This window comes from Crotalus tigris, unplaced genomic scaffold (genome assembly GCF_016545835.1).
Source record: "Crotalus tigris isolate CLP2741 ecotype Arizona unplaced genomic scaffold, ASM1654583v1 scf7180000018715.8119751781:844558, whole genome shotgun sequence".
In the NCBI taxonomy this organism is placed as follows: Eukaryota; Metazoa; Chordata; class Lepidosauria; order Squamata; family Viperidae; genus Crotalus; species Crotalus tigris.
In genome coordinates this window covers 533642-545774 of record NW_024097163.1, presented here as the reverse complement: position 1 = coordinate 545774, position 12133 = coordinate 533642, and the positions used below count along the sequence as shown (strand labels likewise).

Below are 12133 nucleotides of genomic sequence, written 5' to 3'. Positions count from 1 at the left end.
CTCCTCCAATTCACACAGAGGTTCCATTTCTGGAGTCAAGACAGTCCTAACTCAAGAGGCCTTTCCATTCCAGGGGCTATGACGAAGCTGTGGATCTCCATTTGTGCACCCACCCATTGCTTTGGTAACAAATGTCACTGCCTCCCGCCACTGAGCCATCCAGCTGGCAAAAAGCTATGGGCATTTTAAGCTGTTTGAGTTTCACGCTCAGTTTCTTGACAGGGTAGGGTTGACCAGGCATCTGGTGCACCTTGAGTCCAGTAGGGCTACTAGGCTCCCCTTTCGCCCTGAGGATTGAACCACCAGTTCTATGGGGATGGTCACTGGGATCATTGTTGTGGTCTGACTCGCATTCCACCAGACTGCCTATTGGGTCAGTCAGAGTTTTCCCACATTCTTTGAAGGATGGGTGAACTCTATGACTTCCACTCCCTTCAGGGTGGTTTCCTGGACTTGCTGTTATGATTTTGCTATTTTGAGGCAGGTCCCCAAGTTGCCTTTTGGGTTGGGCATGCAGGTTGGCAGTTGGTGGCTTGGTGCTGCTCCTTCCCACACCTAAAGCAGCCAGCAGATTGGCGACATGGGCTCTACTCATGTGGTGCCAGTTTTGTGGCATCTTTCTTTTCAGGGCGGGATCTTCACCATCCACAGTTTGGCCAGTATTTGGATCAAGCCAGGTCAATTTCCACTTCCTCTACTAGGACATACCAGCCATGGGGGTTGGGAGGGGCACCTCTGGAAATGCAGGTGTTGTAGACCTCGTCACTTAGCCTGTCTCAGAAGCATCTGATCAAGAGGTCTTCTGACCAGTCAATCAATCAACAGGCCAGACTACAAAATTCCTGGGTGTATTCGGCCACCCACTCTGCGCCCTTGGCTGATGGTTTTTATGCAATCTCTGCTTTGCAATCGGCTAGAGATTCTTTGAAGTCCTTCCGAAGTGTAGCCATGAAGCGGTTGAAGTTTCTCAGCTCTGGGGTATCATCATTGTGGAGGGTGACCATCCACTCAGCTGTGGCCCTCTCTAATGCCATGGTCACACCACATCTTAGCACCTTCAGTGGCTATTTCTGGACCATGTTCTTGCATGTATGACCAAACTTGTGCCAGGAAGAGCCCCAATTGCATGGGGTCTCTGTTGAATTTTATTCCCAGGGCTGATGTCTTGCATCCTCTCCACCTTGATGGCACTGCTTCTGCAGCCGGCGTAGTCTGGTCTGCAGGACCAGGCACTGGGATGGTTGTGGTTGCCAAATTGCTCGCTGCCGCCATTGTAATTGTCCCCTTGCTTGTCATACCTGGAGTTGGTCAGTGGGATATGCTGCCTAGGCTAGGGCTTTTTGAGCTTTGAGATTACCAAAAAAAAATATCTCCAGAACTTTATGGCTTGCTACAGCATTCAGTCTTCTTGCTCCAGCTCACCTGTGCTTGATTCTTCCTCCAGTTCCTCCAGCTCTACTCGGGTCTCTGGCCGGCAGCTGCCTTGGCCCCCATGGGTGAATGTCACTCCCATGGGTTTCTCTTCCCATTCTTCCTTCTTCCCAACCATAAGGGACTATTGGGGTCTTTGTGGTTGTCGTCTCACAGCTATCTGGATAGATCCAGCCCTCCAGGAGGGGGTTTTGAGGATGCTCCCCTTCAGGCCTCAATCTCTGCCTCCCTTGAGGCAACATCTTTTGCATGGTCCCCATGGTAGAAGCGGTTTCCTCTCCAAGTTGACCACAACTGCAGAGCTGGCTTAATGTCAGACCTGCTCCAATCCGATCCCTTAGTGAAAAAAATCCTTTAACTCAATTTTGTTAAAGCAAAGGGTTCTTTAACTAAGAAAGATGATTGCAGTAAAGTCAAGTCAGCTCTGATATCCACACTCACTAGATACAAAATAAGGTATAGATTTGCCCCCAACTCATCCCTCCTCCCATGACCATTTCCAGCCAACCAGAGCTCGCCAAGATGGTTTGAGAACTCTGAGATGTTTGGGAGTAATCCACATATTTCTCAGGATACCTGGCCATGGGATGCTGGTACAAACAGTATCCGGCTGCTCTGGTCCTTCTCACCTGTCATCCCCCCGCTCCCAAATTCCTATCATGTACATACAAAGCTTTATTGCTTTTTCATCTTTTCCTTTCTTCCTTCTCTCCCTTCTTCTTTTTTTATGGCAGGATGCCTGTGAGCCCCCCCCCCCCAAGCCAAGCCAGGCAGTTCTGACAAAAGTATTAAAATACATAAAGTATTACATTTAAAATAATGATGAATTACATGCTGATATCACATTTTACCATCCAGTAGTATCATCTAGTATACTGTAAAAAAACAAATAGTAAAATAAAAACAAACCTTGAAATTTGTAATAGAAAAAAAGTGAAACAAAACTCTTCTATGTTTATAAACTTAAGACACTAGACTAAAGTGTTCGTTCTGTAGAATTTTGGGATGGTTGAAATGCTAAAATCAAGACGGAACTGCTTTAGAAGCAATGAGGTATCTCATTTGCACCAACCTTTTATTAAGAAGAGTGTCACCACCAGGCATTTCATATAGTCATACCAAATTCAATTATAAGTTTTCTAACAGATCCAAACTAGTCATTCCTGGTCATGCTGGAGAGGCTGGCGTTCTGGAAAAAGCTTGGGTTGTAACTTCTGCCAACGCTCTGGAGGCCAAAGTATACGAGTAGCACGAGCATGTAGAAGGCCAAGAGAAATCTGAAAAAAAGTAATGAAAGCACAGGTGTAATATAGCCTGACAAAAAATGGCTAAAAGAGGTGGTTACATATGGCATTTTATAACTCTTGTTGAAAGAGGATTTGCTAAATCTTGCTTGTACTATGAGCTGAGGTTCTTCTAAGTCTAAAATATGGGAATATTTCTGTAATAGGACTGATGTTGAATAATTATAATGATAAAGCAAGTTAAATGGAAAAAACACCAAACCATGTAAACATTTGTTAATTTGGTTCATATAAATTAGCTAGTTAACTAGAATCATAAATGATGATGACTTGTTTAGCTGGTTTTGCTGTCATATTGTTTTTAGCTGAAAAGAGTTTAGTGAGGCAAGAAATACATACATGGGATTACTTTTTCCTAAATTTTGAAGGCCATTCCTCAGGATCTCCATGACTGCAGCAAATGGAATCATCATCACATCTTTTTATGGCACTAGCTTAAATTTTGGCAAGCCGCATTAATTGGCAAAAAATCACAACTTACAAAAAAATATTGTAGACAGGGTCTCTGAATCAGAGTATGTTTGTTGAAAGTTCAAAAGTTCAATCCTTGATATTGTGGGAGATGAACATATAGCCCCCTCCTCACATAATATGATGAGGCTGGAGCAAATCTGAGATAGGCCCCACAGTAGTGATTTAAAACAAAGCTTTAACTCCAACTCTGTATTCTTTCACAATATGGACATATTATTTGTAATCTGCTGAGCTTTGTGCAATATGAAATTGCAAAGTAGGTAGTTCTGTGTATATTTGGAACATGAGTATTGTAACTGTGGGAAAAGAGGAACTGAAAGTAACAGATGGATAAAGGTTTCAGATGTACACGGATGTATGTGGAAACTGCTGGTCAGCACAAAAGAACAAGGAACTGATTTTGCAAGATAGTGACTATCTGTGGGTGGTCGTTACTGAGCTGAATAGACGTATTGGTAAAGCGGCCACCACATTTTCCAGACTTACAAAGAGAGTATGGCTTAATAAAAAGTTGACAGAACATACACAAATCCAGGTCTATAGAGCCTGCAACTTGAGCACACTCTTGTATTGCAGTGAGTCTTAGACCCTTTATGTATGGCAGGAGAGAAAGCTGAACACCTTTCATATGCGCTGTCTCAGACATATTCTCAGCATCACCTGGCATGACAAAGTCCCAATAGCACAGTCCTGGAATTTGCTGGAATTTCTAGCATGTATACATTATTGAAACAGCAAGGTCTACATTGGCTTGGGCATGTCGTGAGAATGGCTGATGGTCAGATTCTGAAAGATCTCCTGTATGGAGAACTAGTGCAGGGAAAGTGCCCCAGAGGGAGACCTGAGCTGCGATATAAGGACATCTGCAAGAGGGATCTGAAGGTCGTGGGAATGGACATTAACAGCTGGGAATCCTTGACCTCTGATCGTTCAGCCTGGAGGCTACAGACACAGCATGGCCTTCTCCAATTCGAAGAGACACTTGTGCGGCAGGCTGAGGCAAAAAGGCAGTCCCGGAACCAGTGAAAGCTGGGGGCTGGACAGGGGACAGATTGTATCTGCCCTCAGTGTGGAAGGGACTGCCACTCTCGAATTGGCCTTTTTAGCCACACCACATGCTGTTTTAGGACCTCTTTCCAGAGCACGATACCATAGTCTCTCGAGACTGAAGGATGCCAATGATGAGTGGTCGTTAGAAGAACGATATAAAAATGTTAATTTAAGTCTAGCTCAGGGCCATTGGCCTATAGCTGTCCTTTTGGAATCTTCTATGCTATATAGTCCTCATTGCAATGGGTTATTAATGTAAGTGATGTTGTGTTATTATGGTCCCTCCCTCTGACATAAAAAGTCCATTTTTAAAATGCTCTATTTCAAGGACAAAATTCAGGCAGTAAGTCATTTGTCTCATCAAGGGGATTTATGCCAAATTCATGATGATTAGGAAAAATAATTTAAATAGTTATAAAATTATAAAAGCATTTAAAGTGATGTAAAATACACAATGTATTTTAAAAGTGCAAAAATAAGAATAAAAAATCCTTCTCTACAGTGAAAAAACATACATACATACAGTATTCTTTTATTCTCTTGATGATATTTTATACTTTTGTTTGTTCTCTAATCCATGTGCAGGTCTTTCTATCTTATCTGGTAAGGCCGAACATGTATCTTTCCTTGGATCTTTGTGCCACACGTATTTTTTGTATTGATTGTGAGGTTAGTGTCCGTATATGTTAGAGCAGATAGCACACGTTGATCAAAAACTTTTCTTTTCAGGCATAGGGGAAGGTTGTTTTTGAAAATTATGCTTAGCTTGCTGAATGCTTGCCAATCACAATTAACATGACATTCAATTTCCTTTATTATATCACCTTCCACTGAGATCCATTGGTCAAGGTATATATAGTAGTCTACTATGTCTAGTTCTTCTCCAGATATAAGCATTTTTCTTTCTTTGGTGAATTTATTAAACATAACCTGATTTTTTTCAGGTTTATTTTTAAGCCAAATGATTCTCCTGCTTTGTGCAGTTCTTGTATGTGTCTTTGTAGCTCTTCTCGGTCTTGTGAGAAGAGAAAAACATCATCTGCAAACTTAAGTGAATAGGCACCATAGATTTTTATTCCATCTTTTGCCCAGTCTAGTTTGTGAAATACTTCTTCAAGGCAGGCTGAGAAAAGGATAGGTGATATTGTATCGCCTTGTCGTATATCTCGTTCTACGTTGATTTCCACTTTAAGATCATTGAGGCAAATTGTCACCATTGTTTTTTCATATATTGATTGTAGTAAGTTTATGTAAGCAATAGTTATGCCTTGGTTGAGCATTGCATTCATTATTGCTTGCTGGAATACTGAGTCAAATGCCTTTTCATAGTCAATGAAAGCCATGCAGAGAGGCATGGTGTACTCGTTGTATCTTTCAGTGGCATGCTGAACAACCTGGATGTAATCCATTGTGTTGTAGCCATTTCTAAATCCTGCCTGTTCCCTTGGCTGTGCATCATTTAATGTTCTCAATATTCTTTTTGCTATTATCTTGGTGAAAATCTTGTAGATGGCTAAAAGAATGCTTATTGGGCAATAGTTCTTTAAATCATCTTGGCCTCCTTTCTTGTGTATAAGAATCACTTCAGCATTTTTCTATGCATCAAGTATTTTTTTCTTCTCTGAGGCATCTCAATTATAGTTTTACTGGTATCTTGCGTAAACTGTGACCACCAGCTTTCAGCATTTCAACCATAACACAGTCATTTCCTGAAGCTTTGCCATTTTTCATTGATTTTTTGGCACTTGATACTTCCTCCACTAGAATATATGGCATTTCCTCTTTTAATGGTGTTGTTATGTTTGACTGATCTTGATCTTTGTATAGCTTTGAGTGGAATTTTCCAATTATTTCTAACATTTCCTGTCTTGTACACACAGAGCCATCTTCGTGTTTTAATGCAAAAACCTTCTTGTTTGTATTTATAAGCTTGCATTTTGCTCTATTAATTCCTTTGTTTTCTTCAATTTCTTTTTTCACAAGCTTCATGTTAAACTGATGCATTTCTTCTTGATATGTTTTCTTATGGTCTTGCAAAGTTCAATGTACTTCAGTTTATTAGTGAAACTTCCAGTATTTTTCATTGCCCATCTTTTTTTATTAGATTAATAGTTACATCAAAAATTTTTGATTGTACAAAGTGTTTTTCTGGAGTTGCTACAGATGTAGCAGATTCGAGGATCTTTTTGACTATTTGTTCATTTTGATCCATAATGTTCATCTCTGCCAAATCTTGCAATAGAGCAAAGTGATTCAATAGATTAATCTCAAAATCGTTGTTCTTTTCTAATAGCTTATCACTCTTTAGATTTGTTTTCCATGATGTCTGTCAATCATCTGAATAGAGAACCCAAAATCAAGGAATCTTCCATGTTTGAATTGCCATAAAAGATAAAAATTTATTGAGTACACATCTCAGAACTGAAGAAGCAAAACCAACTCTAGTTTTCACAAATTAAAACCTATTTTTCTGACCTTGGTTCTCACAGTCTGTGGTCAGCTTCTTAGAATTCCATTTTTTTCCCAAGGTTTCTACCCCTTCCCCCCTGTTTCTATGGTAAGTTGAATAGTGATAGAAGTTAGCAGGCATCTTAGCAATTCAATGTTGATATGCCAGCCCCCTGAAAAAAAATGCAAACAGGGATTTAATAAGTACAATTATCCAAACAAATATCATGCCTTGGACACTGTGGTTATTTATTTATTTATTTATTTATTTATTTTCTGGAGGAAAGCTAAAAAAATGTTTATTGAGATTTGGTATACTACCGAGTCTTGAAAGTCTGATTGAGCTGCACGTCTTCCCCTTTCTTTCTTTTTTTTATAACAAGTTTTATTGGTTTTCCAAATCTCCGCAGGGCTGATATTTTTAGATGCTGATAAAGCTTTTGATCAATTGAATTGGCAGTTTATGTTAAGATTAATTGAGGAAATGAATTTTGGAGAAAAAATATCACAAGCTTTTGGTGCTATATATCAAAAACAAACGGCACAACTTATTGTTAATGGGGGTTTGTCAGAGGTTTTTACAATAGAAAAAGGTACAAGACAGGGATGTCAATTGTCACCGTTACTGTTTGTTTTAACTCTGGAAATTTTGCTGATCAAAATTCGAGAGTCACAGGAAATAAAAGGAATAGAAGTTAACAAAAAATAATATAAATTAAGAGCTTTTGCAGATGACTTGGTGGTTACTTTGTCTCAACCTACCTATTCTGTAGTAAATTTATTACAACTGATTTATCAATATGGATGGGTTTCGGGTTTTAAAATTAATAACAATAAGACTAAAATATTATCTAAAAACATGACTAATTTGGATAAGCAGATTTTGGTTAATCTGACAGACTTTGAAGTTGTTGATAAGATAAAATATCTGGGGGTTACCCTATCTGTTTCTAATGTAAAATTGTATAAAAACAATTATGAAAGGCTGTGGGTCAGGGTACAAAAAGATTTGAAAAATTGGGAGAAGTTACAGTTATCTCTTATGGGAAGAATTGCAGTGATTAAAATGAATGTCCTGCCAAAATTTCTCTTTTTATTTCAAATGTTACCTGTTTTAAAGAATGAGGTTAATTTAAATGAATGGCAGAAAGGTATCAACAAATTTATTTGGGCAGGGAAAAAACCAAGGGTAAAGCTTAAAATTATGCAAGACTTCCGTGAGAGAGGTGGACTCAAGGTACCGAATCTGAAATTATATTATGATGCTGTGGCTTTAACACTAATTAGTGATTGGGTTAATTTAACAAATGTAGAAATACTCCATTTGGAGGATGGGATTTACTTTTTGGATGGCATGCCTATCTAATTTTTAATAAAAAAGTGGATCGGGTTTTTAAATCTCATATTATAAGGATTTCTTTACTTCAGGTTTGGAGGAAATATTATAAAAGTGAGTTTAAAATACCATTATGGGCTATACTTTGGCATGCGATAGAGGGGATAAGAAGAGGAGTTAAGATGGATAGTGTTTCTTATGCGCAATTACTTAGATGGGATGGTCAAAATTGGCAGTTAAAATCTTTGGAAGATTTAGCACATGAAAATATTATATATTCATGGTTTCAGTATAGACAAATAGCTGATAGATGGAAGATAGATCGTAATGTGGGTCTGCTCAGAGAAGATGAAAATCTCTTTAAACAAGTAAAAGATCAAAGGCGAACTCACATTAAGAGAATTTATGGGGTGCTAGTAGAACTGGACTCAGAACCAGAACTAATTAAAGAATGTATGATTAAATGGGCACAAAATTTTGGTGAACCAGTTCTACTAGATACCTGGGAAACCATCTGGGTGAGGAATGTTAAATTTACACAAGCCCAGAACTTAAGGGAGAATTTTTACAAAATGTTTTATAGATGGCACCTTGATCCACAAAAAATGTCTCGTATGTATCCTGACTTACAGCCTAAATGTTGGAGATGTGGTTGTTTGGATGCTACTTATTATCATATTTGGTGGTCGTGTAAAAATATAAAAGTCTTTTGGATTAAGATATGGTGGAATATTCAAAGAATTTTTAGAAAGAGGATAAAATTTACCCCACAATTGTTTTTGTTAGGTATTGTTACTGATTGTGATGCTAAGGAAGTTATATTGATGTTAAATTTGATTACGGCCGCTAGGCTGTTAGTAGGGCAATAGTGGAAGAAGGAATCTTTGCCTACCTTGCAAGAGTGGTTTTTAAAAGTTTCTTATTTGGCGGAAATGGCAAAGATTTCGGCTTTCTTAAAGGAGCAATCGCAAGAGAAATTCTTTGTGGTATGGGAAAAATGGATAGATTTTATACAATATAAATTGGATATAAAAAATATCATTTAGCTTTCTAACAACTTGTATATAAACTTTAATATTTTATAGATTGTACTTTTTATATCTCTTTTCTTCTTTCTCTTTTCTTTTTTTATTATCTTTTTCTTTCAAGTACTTTTTCTTTTTAATACGTATGCTTTTTTTACATATATTTTATTGTTAATTACTTTATAAATTGTTTATGTAAGGTATTTAGATATATTTATGATTTATACTTTTTCAATTTTTTTAAGATTCTTAAAAATTTTAATTAAGCCTATATTCAGCTCTGGGAAGGTCGGGGGGGATGGAGAGGGAGGGTTGGGGTGGGTGGGTTAGGCTATGAGCAGGTCTTTTTGTCAAGAATATTCACTTGCTGTACCACGTTTCGCCACAAGATGTCTTCAATAGCATTTAAAATCTTTTTCAAATCCCAGGCTAGGTTTTTATCCAATTAAAGTTCTTTTTCATCTGTTTTACAAGTAGATAGAGTAGCAAATCCCTGTGAGAGTAGGAGCTTTTTGGGGCCCTGAATATCAAATAGATGCAAATCCAATTATTTAGTTGTTCTTTTCAAGGCTTTATTTCCCCGAAGTAGTCAGACATCGCTATTTTAGAGGGAGGGAGGAAAATGTTCCCTTCCCTCTCTCCTTAGAGGGGGAAGAAATTAAGAAGCTTGGGGTACAAAGAACGTAAGATCTCACTCAATTCCTCCACAGTGCTTTTGAAGTGCTTGTTAATAATTTTGGCCTCGGCTGGTAGCAGCTTAGTGATGGGCCATATTAATGGCCGATCTTTTCCCCATCAGTTCAAAGAGTTGCCTGGGATCAAACAGGTGGGCTGCCACCCTTCCACGATCACTCAGGAGTCCTCTTCATGCTCGTTGCCCCTCCAGGGTGACTTCTGACCCTTTTCAGGGTCCCCCAGTGGGAGAAAACTGGATGGCAGAAGGAGCGATCTCTCCGCATGTCCACCAGCGCCGTAATCGCAAACCGGAAGCCACTGAGGGTATTTATCATGAAACTTTTGTATTAATTGGTCAGCCTTAACATCATAGGCTTTTACCTATTCAGCATCAGCTAACAGGTAACCTTTCTACAGTACTAGGTACTGGAGAGTTCCCCTAAAAATCCTTGAATCTAGTATTTTCTTAATCTCATAACCTTTCTCACCTTCTACCAATACAGGGGGAGGAGGTTCCTCTCTCCCTGACCTTAAGCTAGAACTTTTGAATAGCTGCAATGGAATACTGGGTGGACCCACTTGGTAACTGTAGTTCAATAGTTACTGGATTAATGACTTTCACAATTAAGAAAGGACCTATGTCTTCTTAGGAGGCTGTCTCAGCTTGAGATACTTGATAGGTACACCTGGTCACCAATCCTATAAACCTCTTGGGGAGCCCTCTTCTGATCAGCCTGCTTTTTATACAATTCCCTAGCCCTATACAATGCCTTCTGCACCTCCCCACCCCACATAGTTTTCAGGTTATCCAGCCAGGCAGCTAAAGACAAGGAGGAGGGAGATCCCCGTGGTAGTTCTGGCATAGGCACAAAATCCGCTCCCAGTACTGCTATGTACAGAATTATTGTACACTACTTCGGCAAAAGGCAGAAGTTCCACCCAATTGGTCTGTTGATAGTTCATACAACAATGCATGTATTGCTTTATCATTGAGTTAGCATTCTTTGCCAATCCAATAGTACTTGGATGAAACCCAGAACTAAACCCCTGTGAGGACCCTATTAATCTGACTAACTCTCACCAGAACTTTGCAGTAAACTGCACCCCTCAGTTAGAGATTATTCTCTTTGGGACTCCATATAGTCTGCATGAACAACTTGGCCAAGGTTCAGGTTGATGAGATTTTCAGGCATGCCATAAAATGCACTTGTTTCAAAAACAGGTCAATCACAGTCCAGATTATGGTATTCCCAGGCAATTCCACAATGAAGTCCCTGGCTATCTCCTCCCACGGCTGCTGGGGTTAGCTGCAACAGTCTGGCTTTCCTGGCAGTCTTTACATAGAAGCGCATGTCGGGCACCCAGCAACATAATTCTCTATGTCCTTGTTCAACGTAGGCCACCAAAATTGCCTCCTGGCTAAGTGGAGGATTTTTACAAACCCAAAATACCCTGCTGGCTTCATGTTATGACACCTTTGCAAAATTTGTACCCTTAGTTTGAGTGGCACATACAATTTGGACCTCTTCCAAGCCAGACCCTCTCTCGTCATCATGTCTTCTTTATGGTTCCTAAACCATTTATCTTCCTCCAGGACTTCCCTCAGTTTCTGGGTGATCTCACTATCAGCTTGCTGAGGGAGAGCCAGTAGAATTGGCTTCATGGAACTTAGCGCTGCCAGCTGCCCTGATAGGATGATCAAGTTAACTATTTCCTCCTTGGAACTCTTGTACTGTGGTAGGTGAGATAGCGCATCTGCCAAGAAATTTTTCCCTCCTGGCAGGTACTAAAAGGTAAAGTTAAATTGATTGAAATATTGAGCACACCAGACCTGCTTGGAGAGTTTTCTTGGGGTTTTCAGGGCCTCCAAATTCTTGTAGTCCATTCACACCTCCAAAGGGATCTTGCTTCTCTCTAGAAACTGCCTCCAGATAAGCAAAACCCAATGGACCACATAAGCCTCCTTCTCCCACACCACCCAGCACTTCTCAGTGTCAGTTTACCAGAGGTGTAAGCGTGCAGCTGGAGTTTCCCTTTTCAGTTCTTTTGAAAGCAGGACAGCCCCCATGGCTACATCACCAGCGTTGGCTTCGATTACAAAGGGTGCTGTTGAATTTGGGTGTTTAAGGGTTGGCTCAGCCATGAAAGCCACTTGAGTTTTTCAAAAGCTGCTTGACACTCCATAGTCCAGTTGAGTGGCTGGCTTGCCTTGGGCTTCAACTCTCCTCTTCCCATCTTTAATAGCTCTGTGATAGGCAAGGCTATGTTTGCAAAAGAGGGGATGAATTGTTGTTAGAAGTTGGCAAACCCCAGGAAGCTCTATAGTTGCCTCCAAGTTCAGGTAGCTTCCTACTCTATTTTCCAGGGTCCATTTCCATCCCTTCACTTGA

At 39.7% G+C, this 12133-nt stretch overlaps 1 protein-coding gene across 2 annotated transcripts in view; it reads right to left on the bottom strand.

Moving 5' to 3' along the window:
* The window catches only part of LOC120313585 (mitochondrial inner membrane protease subunit 2-like), a 337631-nt gene that overhangs the window by 11266 nt on the left and 314232 nt on the right, over nucleotides 1–12133 (bottom strand). The window contains exon 3 of one of the 2 annotated variants that reach the window (XR_005558183.1): nucleotides 2504–2708. Coding sequence is in view for 1 of the 2 variants with exons in the window: in XM_039355643.1 (XP_039211577.1) it covers nucleotides 2589–2708 (120 nt within the window). In the remaining variant the exon portion in view is untranslated. Of the gene's footprint in view, nucleotides 1–2492; nucleotides 2709–12133 lie in introns of those variants that run through there. The other variant, XM_039355643.1, reaches the window with a different exon arrangement.